Source organism: Ammospiza nelsoni, chromosome 19, assembly GCF_027579445.1.
Source record: "Ammospiza nelsoni isolate bAmmNel1 chromosome 19, bAmmNel1.pri, whole genome shotgun sequence".
NCBI lineage: Eukaryota > Metazoa > Chordata > Aves > Passeriformes > Passerellidae > Ammospiza > Ammospiza nelsoni.
In genome coordinates, this window is record NC_080651.1 from 9522502 (window position 1) to 9547190 (window position 24689).

General features: G+C 49.0%; 1 protein-coding gene across 1 annotated transcript in view; it reads left to right on the forward strand.

Annotated features, from left to right (window-relative positions):
• STX8 (syntaxin 8) overlaps positions 1–24689 on the forward strand; it is a 78697-nt gene that overhangs the window by 9634 nt on the left and 44374 nt on the right. Inside the window, exons 5-6 of the mRNA XM_059485858.1 lie at positions 1500–1624; positions 2873–2965. Coding sequence (XP_059341841.1) covers positions 1500–1624; positions 2873–2965 — 218 coding nt within the window. The remainder of the gene's footprint in view (positions 1–1499; positions 1625–2872; positions 2966–24689) is intronic.

Here is a 24689-nt window from a genome sequence, read left to right on the forward strand (position 1 = left end):
GGGGATGAAATACAGAGTTGAAAGAAAGGAAAGCAGAAAGCAAAGCTCCAACTTGTGAATTGCTCCAACTTCCTCCAGTTTGGGGGAAGCAGCCTCAGCATGCCTCCCCCCAAACCCAAGCTGCAGTTCTGGGGTCAGGGACCCCCAGTCTGCTGTGGGGTTTGTCCTGTAGGAGACACCAGTGAAGGGCTGGAAGGCAGAAAGCAGAAATCTGGGACTGAGGAAATGTTTCAGTGGGGTTTCATTTTACTGCCTGGATTTATGTGCCTTGGACATGGAAATCTTGTTTTCTGTGGTCACCAGGGAGGTGTCTGTAATGTGAACAATCTCAAGTCATAATTCTTTGAAAAGAAAACCCATTATTTAATTACTCTTTCATTTAGGAGTGTGTGCTCCTGGCTTCTCATTCGGGCTGGTGCCAGACTGGGAAATGCAGGGAGGGAGCTGTGTCCATCTCAGTTCCCAAAATCCAGGAATGTTCCTGCTTAGCTTTGGTCAGCATGGCAGGGAATTCTCATCTGATTTGCATCTCTGTTAACAAGTGGATCCTATTGCTGTTTGAGGCTGTGGCAGTATTTTATGTGCTTTGATCAGGTAGCAAATCCAGGAATAATGTGTATTCCCAGGAATGCTATGTGCTCTACATGCAAACAGCATTTTATATGGATTTATTTATTTATTTATGCAATAAATACATACATATATTTATCTATACAATAAATACATACATATATATATACATGTATATATATATATATATATATATATACACATATATATATTTGTACAATCTGTGGATTTATTACACAATTATTTATCCCTGTAAGATGAATTCTGTCCTTCCTTACCACTTCCAGCCTGTGGGGTGGATTTGTTCTTGGGGATTGTTCTGGCTGATCCCTGCTGCACAGGGCTGCACAGAGGGCTCAGCCCTGGGTGCTGCTGTGTGCCAGGGGTGGGAATCACTCACTGGGACCCTGGATGCTGTGTGCCAGGGGTGGGAATCACTCACTGGGCTCTGGGTGCTGTGTGCCAGGGGACAGACACCCAGCCAGGGTGGGAATCACTCACTGGGCTCTGGGTGCTGTGTGCCAAGGGACAGACACCCAGCCAGGGTGGGAATCACTCACTGGGCTCTGGGTGCTGTGTGCCAGGGGACAGACACCCAGCCAGGGTGGGAATCACTCACTGGGCTCTGGGTGCTGTGTGCCAAGGGACAGACACCCAGCCAGGGTGGGAATCACTCACTGGGCTCTGGGTGCTGTGTGCCAGGGGACAGACACCCAGCCAGGGTGGGAATCACTCACTGGGCTCTGGGTGCTGTGTGCCAAGGGACAGACACCCAGCCAGGGTGGGAATCACTCACTGGGCTCTGGGTGCTGTGTGCCAGGGGACAGACACCCAGCCAGGGTGGGAATCACTCACTGGGACCCTGGATGCTGTGTGCCAAGGGACAGACACCCAGCCAGGGTGGGAATCACTCACTGGGCTCTTTTCAGGTCCAGCCTCATGGCAGGAGGGGCCAAACGAGGCGTCACCAACCCCTGGCTCTTGGAAGAATCGGAGGAGACCAGAGGACTTGGCTTTGATGAGCTCAGGCAGCAGCAGAGAAGGATCATTGAAGGTACAAGAGCCTTTCTGATTGTTTTGAGCATCTCTGGGACTCTGAGAGGAGCTTTTATTTGGACCTCAATACTCCAGCCTGGGCTGAAGTTTGATTCTTTACAGATGTCAAACACAGCAGCTCCAGGCAGCTGCTCTCTGTGTGTGCAGGGGCAGCATTGTGCTTGCAATGTTCTTACCTGGATGCAACCTCTTAAATTAAATTTCAGAGGTTCTGATTTGCCCATATTTATGGTTTTGTGTGCTGTGTGATCACATAACTGCCCTGGCTGGAGGGGCCTTGCTGGGTGCATTAAAGGTCTTGTTGAACTGGGACAAGGTAAGAATTAACTCCAAATTAATTAATCCAAAAACGGTCTTCAGATTTTGGCCCTCTGCACCCATGAGGAGTCTCTGGCTTTGGGAGTGTTGGGAGAGCTCAGCCTGGGGAGGTCAGGTGGCTGATGAGGTCATTTCCAGGCAATTCCAGTCCTGGAAGTGATGCAATGAAATCATTCTCCAGGAAAAGCCTGCTTCACTCTGCCTGGGAACAACAGCTCAGGAGGGTTTCTGATGGGTCAGGAGGGGCTCAGCTGCGTTTTTAATTACCTTATAGCTAATTAAACTGGGGCTAAAGGAAGCTGCAGGAGTGGAGGTGTCCTGGGCAGCCCATTTGGCCATCGCTGCTGTGCCCTGGGCACTGACCCCTCTGCAGCTCCTCAGTGCCACCCTGGCAGCTCTGGGCAGGGAGAGCTGCACATTTGGGCTGAGGGGCTCCCTGCAGGCCCAGGGGATGTGCTTCTTGCCCCATGTGTCACTGCCCTCATCCCCTCAGCTCTCCCCACCCTCCGTGTCCTCTCGCAGATTTCAAAATCTCTTAGAATTCTTTGGTGTTTGCATCACCTGTTTTCTTTTATTCATGTTAAAAGTTGCTTGGAAAATTTAAAAAGGCTAATCTGGAGCTCTCTGTGCATGCCAGAAAATCCCCTGCATTTATGATTGAGTAACAGCTAAATGTTAAATTCTTGGATTTTTTTTTTTTTTGGATCCTCGGCAAAATGTCCCAGCCAGAGGACAGAAATTATTTACCCATCATTCACGTTATTTCAAGAGCACTGTTGCCATAAGGATTAATTTTCATGTTGTGTTCATGTGTTTTTCTTAATACATTTTAGCCCTTTAAGCACAGAGTGGGGTTTTTTCCTTCACTTCTACCTATTTTATGTAGCCTGGCATTTCAGCAGTAATTTAATATATTTTCCTGGTGCAGAACAAGATGCTGGACTCGATGCTCTTTCTTCAATCATATCCAGGCAGAAACAAATGGGGCAGGAAATTGGGAATGAGCTGGACGAGCAGAACGGTAAGGACCAGGTCTTGCCTCACTTTTGTGTAAACCTGGGGTTTGTTTTTTCCTCTCCTCACACAACTGCTCCTCCTGCCCACAGAGCAAGCAGCTGGCACTGAAGGTGTGTGTTCAGCCGTTGCAGACTGTGCCCGCTCACACCTGGTTCTATTGTGCCTGCTCACACCTGGTTTTGCTGTGCCCACTCACACCTGGTTTTATTGTGCCTGCTCACACCTGGTTTTGCTGTGCCCGCTCACACCTGGTTTTGCTGTGCCCGCTCACACCTGGTTTTGCTGTGCCTGCTCACACCTGGTTCTATTGTGCCTGCTCACACCTGGTTTTGCTGTGCCTGCTCACACCTGGTTTTGCTGTGCCCCTCTCCTCCCCTGTGGGCTGTGCCCAGTGCAGAACACTTGGGGCGCTTCCCCCAGCCTGACTTTGGAACAAGGACATTGTTGATTGCTGCTCCAGAGCACAGAATGGGTGTTGTGCTCCATCTTCTGCCTTTTTCCATTTTATGGCAGTTTTTATGTGTTGCAGGGCTTCACTTGAGCATTCTCATTCTGTATTTCCTGATTAGCTAATGGAGAAGTCTTGAGGCAGCGATTAAAGGAGCAGCCTTGCACTGTTTGCTGCAAGAGATTGGGTTGGGGAGGGTTTGTGGCAGTAAGTGTGGCTCAAATTCAGTGTCATATTGAACCAGGAGAGCACCTAGCTCCTTTCAGATGAGCCAGTGCCCAGAGGAGTTGCTCTCCTGCAATAATAAGTAAATAAAAGTGCTTTGTTACTCACCTCACTGTGGCATGAGCAGATCCTGCTGAGCTCTGCATCCCTTCTACCTGGAACAGCCCAGAGAGAGCCCTGGGCTTCATCCCTGGGCAGGGCAGTGTCCTTTTCCTTGCTGAGAGCCTGAAACCCTGATTCCTGCTTCTTCTGGGGTGGTGTTTGCCCTCTGCAGTCTCTGGAGTTTGGAACCTCTCTGCTCAGAGTGAGGGGTTCCAGAGTCACATCCCTGCCATCAGTGCTGATGGCTGCTCTGCTCTGTGCACTGTGGGGGGTTCTGGGGTCACATCACACCATCAGTGCTGATGGCAGCTCTGCTCTGTGCACTGTGAGGGGTTCCACACTCACACCATCAGTGCTGATGGCTGCTCTGCTCTGTGCACACTGAGGGGTTCCACACTCACACCATCAGTGCTGCATGGCTGCTCTGCTCTGTGCACACTGAGGGGTTCCACAGTCACATCACACCATCAGTGCTGATGGCTGCTCTGCTCTGTGCACACTGAGGGGTTCCACACTCACACCATCAGTGCTGCATGGCTGCTCTGCTCTGTGCACTGTGAGGGGTTCCACACTCACATCACACCATCAATGCTGCATGGCTGCTCTGCTCTGTGCACACTGAGGGGTTCCACACTCACACCATCAGTGCTGATGGCTGCTCTGCTCTGTGCACTGTGAGGGGTTCCACACTCACACCATCAGTGCTGATGGCTGCTCTGCTCTGTGCACAGGAGGATGGATTTCTCCTGTTTGCCACAGCTAAACCCAGGAGGGATGTGAAATGCCTAGAATAGGAGGGGAAATTCCTGCAATATGTCTTTGTTTATTAATCTTAGGGCTGCTGAGGAAGGGTTTGTGCAGCTGGGACAGACCATGCTCAGTGCTCTTGGCATGATGTTTGGATCCTCTGCCTCGTGTGAGGAAAGACATTTTCAATTAGGGGTCTCATCTCATAGGTTCCTTTATTAATTGTTGTTTAAAAAGTCATATTAATTGCTTTTTTTCTTTTCCTCTAAATATACAATAGGAATTTCCTCTAAATAGGAGACAGGTGGGAAGCATGAGCATGTTTATGGATTCTCTGTAAAATTTTGGTTTCTCCTTAGGAAAATACACAATCTGTGTCCCATTTCCCTGCTGGGGGTTGGGGATGGTTCCCCAAATTCTTACGTTTTTTGGGACCATGTGTTCTGTGCCATTGTATTTTTGCCAGACTTCTAGCAACGAAACCTGGAAATATCTGTGAATGGAATATATTTAACCCTCCTTTTTACAAATACTGCAGATAGTGCTGCTGTTGTTTGTCTTGGAGACAGTTACAAACCTTGAGCAAATTCCTGTGTTTCCTTGGAGCTCCACCTTGAGCTGAGGCAGCAAAGGGCAGCCTTGTGGGTGCTCTGAGCAGGAGAGGTGAGGATGGTGTGTGCTGCTCCTGGGGGTGCTCAGAGCCTGTGTCCCACAGCCAGGAGCAGCAGAGCTGCCAGCCCTGCAGGAAGGGTCAGCAGGAGAGGCTGCAGCTGCCCAGGGGATTTGGGAGGAGCCTCCAGGTGTGGGGCAGATCATTCAACACTTCCTCCATCCCTGCCATGCCAGGGGAGCTCCCCTGTTTCCCCTGACTCAATGCAATCCCTTTTGGGGGTTTTTGGCAGGTATGAGGGATAGGGTCAGACATTTCATTGCCACTGGCACCCTGCAGGAGCTGAAGCCCTTAGCAATATTTTCCAGGGGCTGTTTCCCTGTGCACACCTCACTTCATGCCCTGTGTTAACCACGAGCAGACTTTGCTCAGGCTCTGTGCCAAGCCCTGTCTCTGCTGCTGGCCCAGGCTGATGAGGATAACTGCCCTGCAATTTCCCCTGCCCTGGAATCCCTTTCCTTCCTGGTGCTGAGTGATAATGGCATCGTCTGCCTTGTGGGGAGGCACGGGAAGTTCATCTTCATTAAGTGCTGCTTCAACATTTCTCTTTCCTGCACTCAGACTTTCCATCAGAGCCCCTTTCTGTGGGAAGCTTCACTTCCCCTTGCCTGGCTGCTGGGGATGTTCCCACCTTCTGCAGCTTCTCCTGCTGTTAAAATAAAGCCTGCCTTCGTCCAGGAGCAGCTGATAACGTGCATTAATTAATGAATTAGCCTTTGGGGAGCTGGGTACCAATTTTCCAGGCTCCACAACTAGATTTTTAATTTCAGATTCAGTAGCATATTAATGCTCTACTGGAGCTGGGAGAAAGAATTGACCATGTTGACTGCAGTAGTGGCTGTCCTCAGCCTATATATTCTTTTTTTCCATGGTTATCCCTATCATACTGGGCAAGGAAAATGTAAGGATCACGTGTGTCTGTGCAGCTAAGTAGCTCTTGGGGCAGGATATATACAAGATATTCATTCAGCCTGAATTCAATGCATAGGGCTGTGGAAAGTATTGAACCTTGATCACTCCTAATAGTGACTGACTCTGCCATTGTGTGAGGACAGATGAGTGACCTCTTATCCCAGTGATCACACACACACTGCCATCCAACTGGAAAGAAACTCTTTTGTTGACCTGAAATGAAATATATCAATATATTTATGAATTATATTTATATAATATGTATATATTTATTTAATCTTTATATATTATTAAATTTCTATTATTTATATTATTTAATAAATATTTATTTCTCTATTTATATGAATTCTACTTATAGAATATTTATATATTTATTATTTATATATCATATATTAATATTATTTATTATATTTGTATATATATTTAATATGAATTCTATTTACAACATATGTATATTTTTATATATTTTTATATATTTATATATGAATATACAAATGAAACACTCATTTCCTCAGGTCTGCTTTTCCCAGCTCCTTGGAGGTGTTGGCACCCCCAGCTCCCCGGGGTGCCCGGAGGCATTTGGGCATTGTCCCCTGGTGCCAGCTGGGGTAGCTGTGCCCCTGCAGATGCACCAACACCGAGGGATTCGTTATGCAAAGTTTACTCCTCACGTGTGGATTGCTTTGTGTTTGTTAAATGACTGCAAAGTGATTAAACCCCTTTGGGAGGGAGGTGCCTGGTGGTGCTGAGGGGCAGGAGCTGGAGCTGTGTCCCTGGGCATCCCTGGGCCCTGGAGACAGCTGTGCCCATGGAGGGTCCTGTCCTTGCGCCCAGGTGACAGCAGGTGACACCAGCCTGCCTGAGCCCACATCTCTGCAAGAACCTCTGGAGGCAGCAGGGGCTGCTCAGGTGGGATCCCTGCATCACAGAATGTTCTGGAAGAGCCGCTTTCCCCCAGGGTACAGCTGGGGTGGATGTTGGTGGCACAGAATGTTCTAGAAGAGCCCGTTCCCCTGGGGTGGATGTTGCTGTGCTGAGCCCCATCCTTGGCTCTCCCATCCTCATTTTAGTGGGGTTTCAGTGGTTGTGTGCTCAGGTTTTCACTGCAGCTCTGCCCTGCAGGTTTTCTGGCTCTGCTCAAAGCTGGTTTTGGGCCTGTGCAAACCTCCTGAGCGGAGCATTTTGCACTGATGAGCAAAAGAGAAGCTGGGTACCAGGAGACATTGTTTTTTTCCAGCCTCAGGAGTCTGCTAGCAGTGGGGATTAGCAAAAGAATTTTCCCATCATTAGCTCCAAATTTGGCCCCAGAAAACTTTCTGTAATCCTTTCATCTGTTCCATAAAAAAATAAAAAAGAAAGAAAATAGTGTAAATGGCCTCTGGCCCTGGTGATGAGGCAATCTAATCTAGTGCAATAATTGTGGAAGAATGCTTTCAGAAATTGTGAATGCTGTTTGTTTTACCCTTATAGAGATGTTTTCTCATTGTGACATGCTTGCATGAGAATGGAGTACTCTGGGATGGATGGTAAATATTGGGAGCTTGCAAAACTCGCCCTGTTTGGCATTTTTCCCTGCCAGGGTCATTCCTTTGCTCTGCTGAGGAGGGGTTCCTTTGCTTCCGGCTCCTCTGAACTCCACAGCAGAGCATAAATAAATTCATGTCTAGATAAACTGCAAAATCAGACCCTTCATGTCCTTCTCCTGGTCAGGACAGTGCTGTGCCAGTCAGGATGTCCCTACCCAGAAAGGATCATTTTAAGTAAACCATCTCTCATAATAATCCTTTAATTATATGGTTATGTAACGTTTTCAATTTCTTGTCAAAATCAAGTTTCTGAAACCGACCAGAAATTGTGGCACGATGTTTTTGTTTACAATGGCTGTGCAAAGCAAAGGTTGCAGTGTCACCTCTGGTCACAGTGGGTGGCACAAGATCCTGCAGAGGGACCCAGCTCAGCCTGGGGCAGGGTTTGGTTACCCTGATGGAAGTGTGAGCCTGGAGCCTGTTCTGGCTGCTCTGAACACACCTGGACAATTGTCCTGGCACCATCAGTAAAGGATGGAAACGTCCCTGGTGCTGCCAGTCCCGGCACCATCAGTAAGGGATGAAAACATTCCTGGAGCTGCCAGGGCTTACCGGAGGCAGCAGCAGAGTGAGATTCCCCTCCAGGGCAGTGCTCAGTGCTGCAGCAGCCCAGACAGGACATGGACAGTGAAGAGCTCCTCCTAAAGGTTATTTACATGGCTATGGCAAAATCCTAAAGTCATTTCATGTTTCTGTTTATTAGGAAATTTTTGCTGTAATACAAATTAATCAACACTGGGTATGGGTGTGCTGGAGTGCTGAGCCTCAGAGCAGGGGCTGGGGATGCATTGCATCATTGTTAGGATTAGTTTGTAAATCAGAAATGAGTAAAGATTGAAGTTTCAGAGATGTTCACCATCTTGTCTAAACAATATCTGTTTCCATCCTTTGGAGGTGGCTCCATCCTGCCTCTGTGACCCCTTGGAGGTGCTCAGCATTCCCAGGAAAGGCTGAGCACCAGCAGGTTCAGCTTTGCTGGAAGCCTCCATGGAGGACCATGTGTTTCTAATATTCATATTTAAAATAACGATCCCTAGCCCCAGTGACCTCAGACCGTGCAGATAGATTTTAATTTTGCTTCCTGAGCTTATTGTATGGAATAGAAACAACTGCAGTGTTACTGGGACACAGCTCTGTCTTTATTGCACATTGTTTAAGTGGATTTAACCCTTCCTAGGGGGAAACTTAACTTTGCTTTTTGTCTAGAGTGGTCTGAATAGTGCAGTGCTTAGGCTGAGAAGCTGGGAGCTGCCAAACCTGAGCTTACATGGCACTTCTTGGGTGTATTTTTAGTCCTACAGCCCTTGCAGTCTGTTTTCTGCAGGTCTTGCCTCATTTCTTGCATGGGACTCAATCTCTTCTGGGGCTGAGCTGTGCATTTGTGGTGACAAGAGCTGTCTGTAAGGTCCCTGCCTGGCTGTTCCAGGTGTGGAGAAACGTTTAGGGAGTGGGGCCAGGCTTGTGAGAGGGTTTGTGGCAGCAGCAGCAGATGAATGTGGCCTGAGAGCACAGAACTATCTGTGCTGCTGCCCAGGAGCTGAGGGTTTAACCCATCCTGGGCTCTGCAGCAGTGCCTGGCTGGGCACCCCAGGCTGGGTGCAGGGAATCAGGGAATACCTGGGCTGGGAAGGAGCTCTGGGATCACCTGGACCACCCCCAGCTGGGACTGGGGATGTGGAATCATTTCCTTGTGAAGAGCCTTTAAAATCCCAGAGTCCAGCTATAAACCTGTCACTGCCAGCTCCACCACAAACCATGGCCCTGAAATATATTGGAAAGGTAGATAAGGTTTGGTTTGCTTGTGGTTTTGAAAAAGAGAGCTTCAAACTCTCTTTGAGTGAACATCCAAACTAAACCTTCACTACAGAATAAACCTCCAGTTTTCCATGTGAGTTGCAGTAGTGGTGTTTCATCTCCCAGGGAAGCTGTCAGAGTCAGAGCACACTCAGCCCTGCTGTCAGGAGGGCCATGCTGGGCAGGTCTGTGGGGCAGCTTTAACTCCAGAGCAGAGCTGGAGCTGTGTGCAGTCCATCAGGAAAGCAGCCTCGTGCTGGGTGATGAGGATAAAACAAATTATTTGGTGTCTGTCAAGGAAGTCACCCTGCCTGTGCTGCCTGCTGGGTGATGGAAACCAAGGTTACACTGAATTTGCATTGCTTTGAGAAAGGTAACTACACAAAAAAAAAGTATTTACAGTGTTTCCTAACCTTTAAAGTATGAGACTTTGCTGCTTCAGTATTTCCAGTGTTTATTTATCTGTGAAATTTCCTGGTATTCTTAAAAGGAATGTGGAAAAAGCAGGGAAGCCACTGCAGAATGGATGTGTCTGCAAGCCTGGGTGTGCAGCCAGATGGGAACCTGCACAAGGAGCTCTGGAGCTCAGGCCCAGGGCAATTTCAGCAGTGTTGGATGATTGGAGCAGCAGGAGGAGGTGTGAGGTGTGCTAGCCATTGCTTCACAGAGGGCTGCTGACAGCACGGGGAGGAACAGGGAGCAATCATCCCTGTGCAGCCTGTCAGGCTCTGCTGGGCTGGGTTTGCCATGCAGTCCCATCCTTTCTGGTTTTCTCTCCTCAATGCAGTTTCTGCTCTTGTGCCTGTCACCTGTATGGCTTGTCCTTAGTCCCCAGCTGGAGCAGGAGTTGTTTTGTCTCCCTGCTCTGTGCACGGAGCTCACATCCCCTGATATGAACCCAGACCCACACACTAAAGCAGCACAGAACCTGAAAACAGAAAAGCCAAACCTGAAGGCGTCACTTTAGGTGACTGGAAATAGAGAATGGGGAGCAGCCAGGGGCTCAGCAGGGCTCGTGTGCAGGGGACATGCAGAGGATGCTGCTGCTGTCCCAGGGCTGTTTTTGCTTCTCCCAGGGCTGTTTGCAGAGGATGCTTCTCCCAGAGCTGTTTATTTGCTGCTCTCAGGGGTATTTACAGAGGTTATTGCTCCCAGGGCTGTTTATTTGCTGCTCCCAGGGGTGTTTTTTGCTGCTGTTCCCCATGGGGTGTTTATTTGCTGCTTCCAGGGGTGTTTTCCCTTCTCCCAGGAGTATTTGCAGCCCTGGGGCTGCACCTGGCAGGGATGAAAGCCCCACTGCTGCCCCGGGCTGCTCACACACAATGAGCCTGGCTGGCCCCTTGGCACGGGCAGCCTTTTTCCTTCAATAGTTCAGGCTGTAAAATAACTGTTCAACATTTGTCTTCTCAATTATGTGGATTTTTCCACAGTTAGTCAATCCCTACCTCACCCAGCCTGTGTTGGGGAGGGGGAAACTGTCTCCCTCAATCTGTCTGATCAGGGACCAGAGCTGCTGGGGAAATGAGCTTCCAGCTTTTCTAAACCTTTCAGGATTTTTTGATAAGAATTATGATCTCAAACATCTTCTTTGTTAATCCTTGTCTTTTGTTTCCTAATGGAGAGCTCTGGTAGAAGCCTCAACTTTTAGCACATGAGAGTTTCCCATCTGCTTCTTCAGGCATTTGATTTAAACTGTTTAAAAAGAAAACAAAACCCAACTGTAATTATAGATATTTCAAAACGCTGATGATTTTTTTCCATGTTCATTTTGCTTTTCCTCCGTTCGAGAAAATCTCAAGCTGGGCCTGTGGAAGGGGATTTATTTTCCCAGCCTGCTTTCTCAGGATGTCTGTCATGTGTCAGAAGGAGCAGGGAGGGACAAGCCTGGTCTGGTCTCCTTTAAAGCCCCTTTTTGGTCAATCCCCACCTGTCTGGGAGCAGCTATATTCCCTATCCCATCCAGCTATATTCTCTATCCCATCCAGCTATATTCCTTATCCTACCCAGCTATATTCTTTATCCCATCCAGCTATATTCCATGTCCTATCCAGCTATATTCCCTATCCCATCCAGCTATATTCCACATCCTATCCAGCTATATTCCCTATCCTACCCAGCTATATTCCATATCCTACCCAGCTATATTCCATGTTCTATCCAGCTATATTCCCTATCCCATCCAGCTATATTCCATATCCTACCCAGCTATATTCCATATCCTACCCAGCTATATTCTCTATCCCATCCAGCTATATTCCATGTCCTATCCAGCTATATTCCATATCCTATCCAGTTATATTCCATATCCTACCTAGCTATAATCCATATCCTACCCAGCTATATTCCCTATCCTATCCAGCTATATTCCATATCCTATCCAGCTATATTCCATATCCTACCCAGCTATATTCTCTATCCCATCCAGCTATATTCCTTGTTCTATCAAGCTATATTCCATGTCCAATCCAGCTATATTCCCTATCCTATCCAGCTATATTCCATATCCTATCCAGTTATATTCCATATCCTACCTAGCTATAATCCATATCCTATCCAGCTATATTCCCTATCCCATCCAGCTATATTCCATATCCCATCCAGCTATATTCTATTTCCTGACTTTCCAGTCCTGCTTGTGGCAAAGAAGGGCAGGGGATGGATTGCCCTGTGCTGAGCAGCCTTTGCTAGAGGAGCTGGGAAAATGTTTGTTGTGTGAGTTTCTGTGTAATTGTATTTATTTTATACCCTTATAGATACACCAAGGTGTTGTACTGACTCATTCTCCTCTGGTTTTTGGCTGAGTTAGGAGGGTTTGGCTGAGTCAGGGAGGGTTTGCAGGTCTGAGCCAGGATCCCAAATGGTTTCTGTGTGCCTGAGCTGGTGCTCAGTGAGCAGGACGGGGCTGCTTCAGCATTTTCTCACTGTGACATTTCCCTGTCTCTGGGTAATGTTTTATTCCCCAGTCCTTATGCACCACTTAGGCTAAAAATAATGGTTTATTTTTAAATATTTGCTATTTGTGGCAGTGAAGTGCAGCTTGATGGTTTCTTCTTCAATGTGTACATTAAAGACTGTGACTCCAGTGCTTCCTCTGTGCCTTCCCCTTCTCTGAGGGGATTTTAGGGTTTATGGAGGAGGTTTTGGGGTGTCCCTGGCTGTGGGACATGCACAGGAGGAGCTGCTTTGCCAGGCACTGCTGGAGAGGAGGTGATCCCAGCCTTTGGAGGGGGAGCAGATGCTCCTGTGTCGTGGTGATTCCACTCAGGGCTTTTAATGGATTTCCCAGGAACCCTGCAGAGCTGGAGGCTGCACAGTTACAGCTCAGGAGAGGAGCAGGAAATCACGTTCCTGGGCACGTTGTGCTGCTGAGGTATGGCTGGAATCTGAGCAGTGCTTTGAACTGGGCTCACTCAGCCTGAGCTGCTCTGGGCTCTCCAGCACATCCTCCTGCTTTTCCCATCACCTCCAGGAGCTCATCCCTCCTCCCATGCCTCCTCTGCCATCTCCTCTGCCACCTCTCCTGTTCTCCTGAGCACCATTTATTGCTTCTCTGGCTTTGTGTGCAGTCCCTGGAGATGCTGCCCTGACTTTTGGGGTGCCTGGGTAGGGCTGTTCCAGCTGGGGCTGCTGCCCCAGTCCCAGTTTGTCCCTCCCAGGAGCTGGGCTGGGCTGAGGCAGCAGAACCCATCCATGGTGCAGCCCTGGGGGGGATTTGCCATGTCATTTTAAGTGTAAGGAAATTTGAAGGGTCAGGTTGTGCCCATGGTGTTGGTGGGAGCTGTTTTTCACAGAGGGGTTTTGGCCTGTGCTGGGTCAGATTTTTCTGTTTAATGCCAGGGTAGCTTGATGGAGGCAGAGGGGAAAGCTGGGGGCAGGTGCTTCCTTGGAGTTGTGTTTGAGTCAGAAACAAAAACAATGTGACATAAAGGTGGCATTCTGCTGAAGTGGTGAAGTTGGTATCTTAGAGCATCCCAACATCACTTAAAAACTGATAAAATCATTATGCTGTAATTACTACAGCTATAAATTAAAGTAACTTCCCTGCAAGCTTGGGTGTAACTTTTAATTGGAATTTGCTGATGTATTGAATGTGTTTCATCCCTGTGCATCCCAAACCAGGCTGGTGTGGGTATGACCCTGTTTGTGCCATTATTGTGAGAAACTCTGCCCTGCTGCCTGAGCCAGGCCTTTCTGTGAGCCCAGGAGCTCTGGCAGGCAGGGGGGGGGTGTACTGCTTGTTCCCACTGAACTGCTCTTTCCAGACATCAATAACTGGAATAATCCTGCAGCACAACAGTAGTACAGCCCTTGGATGTGGGAGCAGACAAAATTCCACTTTCCTTTCTCCCAGCAGTTTTACAAGGAACGCTTCAGCATGAGGGGAATAAATCACACAAGGTACATGAGGTCCCATGCCATGAGGTGTCTGGCACCAGAGTGCAGGGGCACAATCAAATCTGGATTTGGCTCCTGGATCACTGTGCTGAAACAGCTCCAAGGCTGTTTGATCTCAGAATTTTGTTGGAAATTCTCTTACAGGACCAAGTTTGGTGAAAAATGCTGGTTTGGGGCCAGTCTTTAGTGTGAAACATGTGTGGCTGACAGGCTTTTTCCAGGCTCAGGGTAGGGATTCAAGTGATACCTTTGTGATACAAAGTGATGGGCTGGGCTCTGGGACACCGAGGCCACAGGTGCCAGTTTGGGGCAGGACACCCTGGGGTTCCCAGTTTGGGGCAGGACAGAATGCCCAGGAACCTTCTGCTCTCAGGTCCTGCTGCTCACTCAGCATCATCACACTCCTGCCGAGGAGGACCCTAATTAGCAGATCCCAATCAGTGTTTGCTGCAAGGTGTTTGTTCTCCTGCAGGACCTGGGGGCTCCTGCTCTGTCAGAGCTCCTCAGGACACCCTGCTGGAGTGAGGGCAGAGGGAAATGGGGTGGGATTTTGGGGTTTCTGTGGCCTGGGCTGCCCCTCCGGCTCATTAGCATCCCCCACACTGTGACATGGTGACAGCTGAGCAGTTTATCCCCTGAAGTTAGCAGGAAGATTAAGGAAAACTCTCATTTCACAGTTGCCAGGAGCCTTTACAAGGGATGTGTTTCAAACAAGCCTCCCAGTAGTGTTTAAAGAAATTGGAAGGGGAAAACCAGTTTTAACAGGGATTAAATGGAGCAGCTGGGCATTAAAGGCAGCAGATGTTGTCTGCCTAAAATCATCCAGAAGTACAGACACTGCCAAGCACAAACACAGCCAAACCCCATCCTTCAGCTCGGGATAAAAACATCTCATAAACGGGCTGGCACGGCTGGCCTCAGAGAGAGCTTTGGGTTTTGGAAGGGGGAAGCTCTGCAGAAGTTCTCACTAACAGGAATTGTGTGAAAATCAGCCACAGCCACAGCTCCATCCTGCCCCAGTGTCCTGGGCTGCTCCACTGGAGCTCGCTCACATCCTCTGGTGTTTGTGCATCAAAGCAATGGTGATAAACACTGAATTCTCCAAATTTAGCTGTGCTCAGGAGATCCTGGGTAAAATGTGTCATTGCTGGCAGCAGCTCTTCCTGCCCAGAGCTGAGAGGGAGGAGCTGCTGCCACAGCCAGAACTGTCCCCAGGGCTGCAGGGCCACTGGCTCTGTGCTCCCTCCTGCTGAGGATGCTCCTCCTCTGTGATGGTGCTCACAGGGGTCTGAGGGTGAGGGAAGAGAGAGGATCTGACTCCATGTTTCAGAAGGCTTGATTTATTATTTTATGATATGTATTACATTAAAAATATACTAAAAGAATAGAAGAAAGGATTTCATCAGAAGGCTAGCTAAGAATAGAAAAAGAAAGAATGGTAACAAAGGTTTGTGGCTTGGGCTCTCTGTCCAAGCCAGCTGACTGTGATTGGCCATTAATTACAAACATCCACATGAGACCAATCACAGATGCACCTGTTGCATTCCACAGCAGCAGATAACCACTGTTTACATTTTGTTCCTGAGGCCTTTCAGCTTCTCAGGAGGAAAAATCCTAAGGAAAGGATTTTCCATAAAAGATGTCTGTGACATTCCTCTTGCTGCCCCAAAGCAGAAATGGTTTTAGCACCAGCTGAGGGTGGGAGTTGAGCTGGTGGTGGCTGCTGTGTGGTGCTCAGAGGGTTTGGTCCATGGTTTGGTGCTGCTGTTCCCATGCACTCTGCTCCTCTGGGCTGTCCTAGGGGTTGGAAGACTCCCTTCTTCTGGGAAAAAAGGGGAGGATTGGGGGGACGAGAAATTCAGCAATTTAATCTGTTTCAGTGTTCCTGAATGTCCTTCCCCACATCCTAAACATGAAAAATATCAGTGAGCTTCCCTTTGGCCCTGGGGGGAGAAAAAGGAGTCTCCAGCTGGAATTCATGAAGGTCTGCTGCAGGAAGGAGCTTGGGGTGATCCCATAAGTGCTGTGCTGGAGTGAACAGCCGGCTCATGCATACTCAAACTGTCCTCAGGCACCATCTCCCCAGCATTGCTTCATCCCTTCCACGTGGGAGAGGAGCTCAGGAGAAAAAAAAAACAACCACAAAACATTAAAAAAGGAGAGCTAGAAACCCAAAGGTACATCGTGTCCTTTGTAAAGAGAGGGCACTGCTTTTCTTGCTTAAACTCTGCCTGAAATCATGGATGTGTTTTATTTTCAAGGTGCTTTTTAAGCATGGGGTCAGCAGCAAGGCTGGAGGATCCTGCAGCCCTGGGCCTGGCAGTGATGCTGGTTCAGAGGAATGTGGTTTTCCCCTCTTAGGCTTCAGCCCAACTGTTGGAAGGCAGGGTAGTGTGCTAGGAGGAGGAGGAGGAGGAGGAGGTGCTGCTGCCCAGCCCTGGTGCTGCATGCCAGGGGAGCCTCAGCAGCTCCAGTACACCAGCTCAGGGAGTATTGGAATTGATACCAATATAGAGAGGCTATTACATCACACCACAACAAGGGAGGAAGAGTCTGGTCCTGTCCTAGGAGAGGTCAGCAGGTCCAGCAGGTCCAGCACCCCCAGCTCCTCGGGGAGGGTCTCTGTCCTGTTCTGGGGCTGCTGAGCCCTGGCCAGGCTGGAAGTGGTGCCTCAAGTTTGAGCTTTCATTTTTCAGCCTCTCTGCTGCCTTAGCGTGTGACTCTGAGCTCCACAGAAAGTGTCAGCAAGGTCTCCTCACAGCTCAGGCACACAGAACAATCCTTTTCCAGCCCCAGAACCAAGGACACCGCTGCAGCTTCAGCCCCAAAAACTGCAAACAACAGGGAATGGAGGGAAGCAACCTGGGAGGGTGGGACTGCATCCCCTGGAGCTGGGATTGGACACTGAACCCCAGCGTGGACATGGACCAGAACTCATAAAAGAGTGAAAACTCCTGACTCTGAGTCCATCCTGGGTCCATCTTGGGTGCAGCCCTGGCTGGGCTCTTGCACTGCCCAAGGTGGATCCTTTGAAGGTTTTTTAAATAAATCCCCACTTTATTCCTGTAACTCTGTCCAGCCCCTGCTCCAGGAGCCTCTCAGGCCACAGCAGAGGTGAACTCCTCTCTGAGGGCTCTGCTGTGCTCAGGAAGGGAGGCTGCCCTGGGCCAGTGCATTCCTGCAGCTACTCCCCACGGGCCTGCTGGGATGATGGATATCTCAGCATCTTTGTTCTTTGTTTTCCCTCTAACACTGGCAGGGCTTAAATCAAGCAGAGAGGGCCTGACAGGTCTCCAGTTACACAAACAAGTGCTGCAGAGACAGGAGCGTGTCGGGTGCTGCTCCTCCAGGGTCTCTCTGGGAGTCAGGGCTGGGACAGGGCTGGGAGCCCTGGATGGAGGCTCTGCAGAGATGGGGATGTGGCTGCAGGGCTGGGATGCTGTCCAGGAACAGCCTCACCAGGAGCCTGTCACTGTGTGCCTTTGGGATGGATCCTGACACATATACTGTGTGTTGTCAGACACTCCACTAAAAGAAAATAGAAGCCGTTGGCTTCCCTTTGTGCTTCTGCTGCTGCTTTCTCTTAAAATAATAATTCTAAGGGTGACATTAATTTGTTCCAGCTTCCATAGAGCAATCCCCTGTCTCCCCAAACCTCAACAGGAATAAATACGACTGCGTAGGTGCAGCTTCAGCAGAGGAGCAGATCTCAGGTTGCACATTAATGCACATTAATGTCAGTTCTCAGCAGCAGCTTGTGAGTGCAGAGGAATCCAAGCTGTGATATCCAAGGTGCTCTCTCCTGTATGTGGGAATCCATAAAATCAGAGGGTTTTGGGAAAGCTGCAAAAGGCCTCAGAGACAGCAGAACTGTGGTTAGAGCTAAGCAGGAGCCATGGGATTGGTCAGCAGAAATATTATTTAAAAAGTAGAAAAGTAAGGACAAATAGAACAATGGTCTGTGTATTAATACTTGTCTAGAATAACTCCCTAAGCTGCAGAAAAGTTTATCTAGCAAGATATTAGGGAGTTCTGAGCTTAATAATGGAGCTCTGTGCATTGTATTACAAGCAGGTGTTATATTTGAAATAAGCATTGTTTAACCAAAGGTACCTGTGCTTATAGTGCTTGCATAGAACTACTGTCAGTGTGCTTTTGCTTTGTGTGATTGGTCAAAAAACTTATAAAGTGAGTTGTAACATTAAGTTCTGTGTCTGCTGCCTGGGGTGTGAGCTGCTGGCATCTTCCCATTGTCATAACCATGGAATGAGACTGATGCTGGAAAATAAACCTGCTCAAGGCACGTTCCCAGCAGTCCTGTCCCATTTGGGATTTGTGCACAGACCCCAGACAGGGACACTGCACACCCAGGAGCAGCTCTGCTGTGCTCTGCTGGTCCCATTCCCGGCTTGCCCAGGGACTCCTGGGTGATTTTGGGCAGGGTTTTCACCTTGCCCTTTGTTTCTGAGCCCCCAAAAGGTGTTACCCCAGGGATGGTGCTGGTGAGCCTGAGCTGCTCTCTGAAAGCTGATTTACTGACAGAGAGCATGGATGTGCCGTGAGGTTCCTCTTGCCAGATCCTTCCTTCAGTGTGGTTCAGGTCATGGTGTGATGAGGGTGGAGGGATGAAATGCTGTGAGGATGAAGCTTTGAGTTTGCTCTTGATCCACAGAGCTGCAGCAATGGCCTGAGCTCATCCCAAACCTGACCAGATCTTTGCTGGTTTGATGAGGAGGGAAAATGAGGTGGAGCAGGTGGCAGACAAAGCACTGCACCTGGACACAGCTTTGGGGAAAATGCTCTCTGAACCTTCTGCTGCTTGTTTCAGAAGAATGAACTAGAGGAGAAGGAGGTCCAGAGGAGAAGTGGGAAAGCACAGAGAGGGCTCTGATGTCTGGGCTGTGCAGTCTGGCCAGCTGGGGATGGATTGCAGATAATGGTTTGCTTTCTGTTCGTGTTTTGGCAGTGAAATATTGGGGAGGGAAAAAAACTAGTGAAGCTGAAGAAGGATATTGGTTCAAGAAAAAATGGGAATGAATTGACCATAAATAGTACAGATGAGAAAATTACTTTTCTTTTTTCTTTTTTTAACTGAGAGATGAAAAATTCCAAAGGAGCTTCCAGAAAAAATGGGCAAAAAATGATCAGTTTTTAAAGTGGAGTTCAGATTAGTAAAAAGTTTGTGACTCGATAGGGAGGGAACTGGCCTGGATCTGCAGATCTTTCTGGGGTTTGTATCTGTGAATATGTGCTGCTATTTCAGAGTAATAAACCCAGCTAAACCATGCTTGGAACTGATTGTTTAATGTATAATACACCAACAATGAAAAACCAGCTGTATTTTGAATCTAGAGAGTGGCAAACTCAAGTACCAATTAGTTTCGTTCTATGGAAAGATCTTATTGTCAAATCATCAGAAAATCTCGGTGTATTCTGAGCAAGGCACTGGGTTGTGTAGGGCACAAAGATGCATCAGGGAAGGAACCTGCAGTGCAGGAGAAGGAAGAAATCTGCCCAGGCTGGGCAGCAGCACTGGGGGAGTCAGGGAGATTACCATTAATAATTTCTAACCTTTGTGGGCATTCATTATGCTGCTAATTTTTTCCTGCTGCTGAATTCCTGTCAATGTTGAAAGTATAAACAATCCCCTGAATAAAATTGTGTTTGGTTTGCCTTGTTCCACGGATTAACAAATCTGATTACTGCATTTAAATTTAATGCCCCAAAATTTCCCCAAATGAATGATTCAGTGTGGGGCCATGAGCAGATGTAATTATCTATGAAAACTAATGAATCATGTCGTTAGGAGAGTTCTCCTTGCAGCTGTCTCCAATTAATGTGTCCGTCAGTGCTGGAGTGAGGAGGCTGTAACCAGGGTTAGGTGCTGCCCCTGCCCAGCCACAGCCACACTGGGCAGGAGCAATCTGCCCTCACTTCTGGGTGTATTTTTGGAAAATGCAAAGCCCTGAGCATGTGTTCTGCCAGTCCTCTGTGATGGGGTGGTGGTGGTGGATTTAACTGCATCCCTTTCATCTTTCTCTGAACAGGGAAGCGTTGCAGAAGTGACTTCTGGGGAGGATTCAGAGCTTTTCCCTGCTGGTTTTGTCTGGCACTGTTGTGAGCTGGGGTCAGGGTGTGCACATGGGGGGGGTTTCTGCTGGGCAGCCCCTTTTTCTGAGTGAGGCAAGTCCCAGTTTGCTCAGGGAGCCCTGGTGCTACAGGATGGATCCAGGAGCTTCTCCCCTCTCCAGGTGAGTGGCAGAGGATGTTGAGTCTTTAACAAACAGCTCAGATCTCCTGGAAACAGCTGAGTGAAAAGAGTTTAGTGTTAAAGGAGGCTTCCAAAGGCCTGGGGAGGAGGGACTTCCTCCTGTCCAAGTGTCAGTGTTTGGTGCCCCTGTGGCAGCTGGTCCTTGCCTCTCTGCTGGGTCAGTGTGCTCAATAACAATGTCCATGTTTATTATTTTTTCTGTCAATAGTTGAAGTTTTCCAAGGCTGGGGTAACCTAAGGAGAGGGCTCCCTGCCCGCTGTAGGTGTGGAGCAGTGGCCAGTCAGTGTCTCAGGTTCCTGGACTGCTGCATTGGGCTGGACACAGCAAACAAGGGATACCCAACAGTGCTGGAAATGTGTGTGAGTTTAACTGTGTGCGTGCTGGACACAGCAAACAAGGGATGCCCAATGCTGGAAATGAGTTTAGCTATGTCTGCTGGGCACAGCAAACCAAGGGATGCCCAACACTGTGCTCCACCTCAGGCTCACAGGGACATTGGGGGATGCACTGCTGACACCTCATGCATGCACAGCCTTGCTTAAAACCAGGATTAAGAGGGAAAGTGAGCAGATTGTGCGGTGTTAACAACCTGTTGGCATTGCTTGGGTGGTGGGGAGGGACAGGAGTGGGGTGCTGGGATTCCTGGTGAGCAGGGTTTGCTCTGTGCTGATACTGTGGTCCCTGGTGAGCATAGTTTGCTTTGTGCTGCTGCTGGGCACTCCCAGCCCCAGCACGGCACTGCCATTTCAGGCATGAGATCTGTCAGCCTTTGGGGCACCTGTAATTACAATTAGCAGCCAGGACACACAAAGCCACGGTGCTGGAGGAAGGGGGGAGCTGGAGGGGATGTTCTGGAGTGGGGAGGTGCGTGTGAGCAGCATGGCCTCTCCTCAGCACAGCAGCACAGCCTTGTACAAACAGCCCCGCGCTCCCAGCCTGTCCTGCTGATCAAAGCCAGGCAAAAGGGGATTTTCCTCCTCACTTCGGGACACTTCCTATCACAGGGCTGCCTGGGGATTGTTTGTGAAGGTGCAAATGTGGGGAGCTGCAGGGAGCAGAGGCTGACAAAGGGAAGCAGTCCTTGCTTTTCCCAGTGCGAGTGCGCTCGCGGATCCACGCTCGGCGTGACCCCAAACAACTGCAGTGACTGCAGGGAGAGGAGCTGCTGTGCCCTACCACCTGTACTGCACTGTGCTCTCCCTGCTATTTTAATAGCTAATTAATCTTGATTTGCTTGGATTTAAAGGAGTTTTTTTCTTTTTTGGCACATATGTGCAACCTATTATGTCATAAATCCCCCATGTTTCAGCAAATGTCACCCTGATTGTTCCCTCCAGCACAGCATCCTACTAGGGAAACATTCAGGGTCAGGAACTTGGATTCTTTAAGCACTGTATTCAAGGAAGCCGATTTATTGTTCTTTCCCAGCAGAACAGGGTGATTTCTTTTGGACCTATATCACGTTGGCAGCCAACATGGAGAGGTCACAATTGCCTTAGCACTGGAGGGTCTGCGGGCACATTAATCTGTCCTCATAAATTGACTGTTGCACCCCACAGATGCCAGCACAGGGCACCTCTGAGTGTTCAGTGCTTTTCTATTCCTCTAGAAGCAGGAATTATCTTTGTGCACTCAGTGTCTCATATTCTAAAATCGATACAAGTGCTCCTTGTCCTTATCCTTGTGTCTTTTAAAGGCTTTGAAGGAGTTTCTTTGGGGCTGGAGGAAGTGACCTTCATATCAAATAATCCTGACGTGGCGAGCTGGGGCTTTGGGTGGTTTTCTTGTGGCTATTTGTGCTGTGAAAGCTGAATAAAAAATTTGCAACTGAAAGTCTTAAAAAGTGAATTAAGGAAGTGTTGACTCGGAAGGGCCATTAGCGTATCCTCAGCGTGGGATGTGCCTTGTTTTTCCTTGCTGCTTAATGTAGAGCTGTGCCTGACCTTTCCCCTGGCTTGTTTTGGTGGGCCTGTGAAGGAGATGTCAGAAGGAAAATGTGAATTAAAACATCTTGTGTAAGGAAATGACTTTCCTGCTCTTCTCCAAAAGGGAAAAACCCCTGAAAATAAAAGAAGAGGGCGAATCCTCTCTTAGTTTGCCATCTGTAACACTTCTAGTTCCTGTTTTCCCTTGCTTTGGTGGTAACATTTGGATGTTTTCAGTGTGTCTGTGTGTCCTGCAGGAGCTCTGGGGCTGCTGTCCCTGCCCAGCTGCTCTGAGCAGCATCACACCAGGGCTGGGTTCTTTGTAACACTCCTTTGTAAAACTCCTGCAGCTGGATGTTCCCTGAGGTGGGATTCCCTTCCCAGGTAGAACACAGCTTATTTCACACTTTTTGTTAAGTTTAAGTAGCTAAACCAAACTTTGTAGACATTCCAGCTCTCAAATCTCCCTGTGGCTGGAGCTCAGAAGCATTTTATTTTCTTTCTCAGGAATCTTTGAGTGTTCGTCCTTCCTGCTGCTCTGTATCAGGTTTTTTGAGAGCACAGTGCTGCTCGATGGTTTCCTGCCCAGCACTGCTGCGTTTGGGGCTCCTGACAAGCTGCAGAGCTCTCACAGCTCAGCCCTTTCACAGCCACAGTGGGCTTGTGGTCATGTTGACAGCTTGACACTGCGATGGCAGTGATTTGTGAAAGCTCCCTCCTGTGTCAGAGCAGCCCTGTGAGCAGGGCAGACAAAGGGGAGGCATGGGCAGCACCTCCCGGAACGAATTGGGGTCTGAGGGAGGCTGGGCTGGGGATCCCTGGGGCTCTGGGGCTGAGGGAGGCGTGTTTGGCACAGCCCCTGGCCTTGTGCAACAGGGACCTGCATTCAGCTCAGTCTGTGCTGCAAAACAAACCCTGGAGTGCTTGGTGTGTGTCCTGGAGCAAGCTGGGGTCCAGGAGAGAGGAATTGGAATGGGACAGACCCAGGGCTGTGCCAGAGCTGTGCCAGGGCTGTGCCAGGGCTGTCCCAGGGCATTCCTCCTGCAGGGATCCTTCCTGAGCTCCAGGGACATCCCAGCCCTGAAGGAAGGAGCAGTTTGGGGTTCTGTGCTCTGCTGGGGCAGTCAGTGCTCTCGGGGCTCTCCCCTGGCTAATTGTTCTCTTTGCAAGGGAGAAGCTTTGGGGTGAGCTCTGCTCTCCCAGGGCAGTCAGTGCTCTCAGGGCTCTCCCCTGGCTAACTGTTCCCTTTGGGGAGAGCTGATTGCAGTTTCCCACTACCTGAAGGGAACCCACAGGAAGGATGGGGAGTGGCTGTGTCTGAGAGATGGAGGGACAGGACACAGGGAATGGCTTCAGTGACCCAGGGCAGGGCTGGATGGGATACTGGGAATGAGGAATTGTTCCCTGGCAGGGTGGGCAGGCACAGGGTGCCCAGAGCAGCTGGGATCCCTGGCAGTGCCCAAGGCCAGGCTGGACATTGGGGTTGGAGCAGCCTGGGATAGTGGAAGGTGCCCCTGGGACAGGGGAAGGTGTCCCTGCCATGGCAGGGGTGGCACTGGATGGGCTTTGAGGTCCCTTCCAACCCAAACCGTTCTGGGATTCTCCTTCCAATCAAACTGCCCACCCTGTGCTTTCTACTGCTCCCCCAAGTGAGCACACCAGGATCTCTCCCATCCCTGGTTTCAATCAGGAAGAGAGGCAGAGAGTGCCTGAGGAATAAATTCTACCTCACATGAAACCTAATCTGTTTTTAAAGGACTCCCTCCCACTGAAATAGAGGGGGTTTTTCCTTGCTTTTTAACAATCCTCCCCTGAACAGCCTCTCTTGGGGTGTCTCTCATCCTCACTCAATGATGTTGAGGTTTTTTCCTTTTTTATTTCGAGTTTCTGGAAGCTCTGTGGTTTTCCCTGTTACACGTTTTTAATTCAGAATGCCTCAGTGAGCCTTTCCTGTTCTGAATCTCCAGAGTACTCTGTGGAGGAAAATTTAAAAAATAACATGTAAGCTTTACATAATTTACTATGAGAGTAATTGGGTTTATACAGCAGTTCATAAACCTTTAGCTGGTAAAAATCAAAGTACCTTAATCTCAAAAGCAGATGGGGGGATGTCACGGTGAAGGCTTAGAGAGTTTTCAAAGACAAATTGTTTAATTCCATCACTGCTAGGAAAATAAATAGTTCTGCTGCTGGATTGAAAACAGAAACATCCCAGAAATGAGACTTTCCTCGCTTTCAAGCATTGTTAGCTTGACAACAAAGAAATCCAAAGAGCTCCAAAGTGGAGAGATGTGCTGGGGTTCCAGTTTATGAGAAATGAAAGGCAAGAGCCTCTAAACCTCATTTTATCATTCTTGGGGAATTCTCAAGTGCCTTTCCTGGCTGCTCCCAGGCCCTGCCCCTGTCCCAGGCAGTGTTTGGTGGGAATCAGGCAGGCATGAGATGTCTGCAGGTCATTTCCTTCTATCCTGGGAGGTGGCAGGGCTGGCCCTGCTCCGTGCCTGGGCTGGGAGCTGCTCCCAAATCCACTTCTCAATGTGTTTGCAGGGCTGGATTGAAAGCTGGGAGCCATGCCTTGCCTGTGTAATGAAGGCTGCATTTGTAGCCCCACAGAAATGCTGCTCACAGGCCAATCAGGGCTATCTGGCCAGC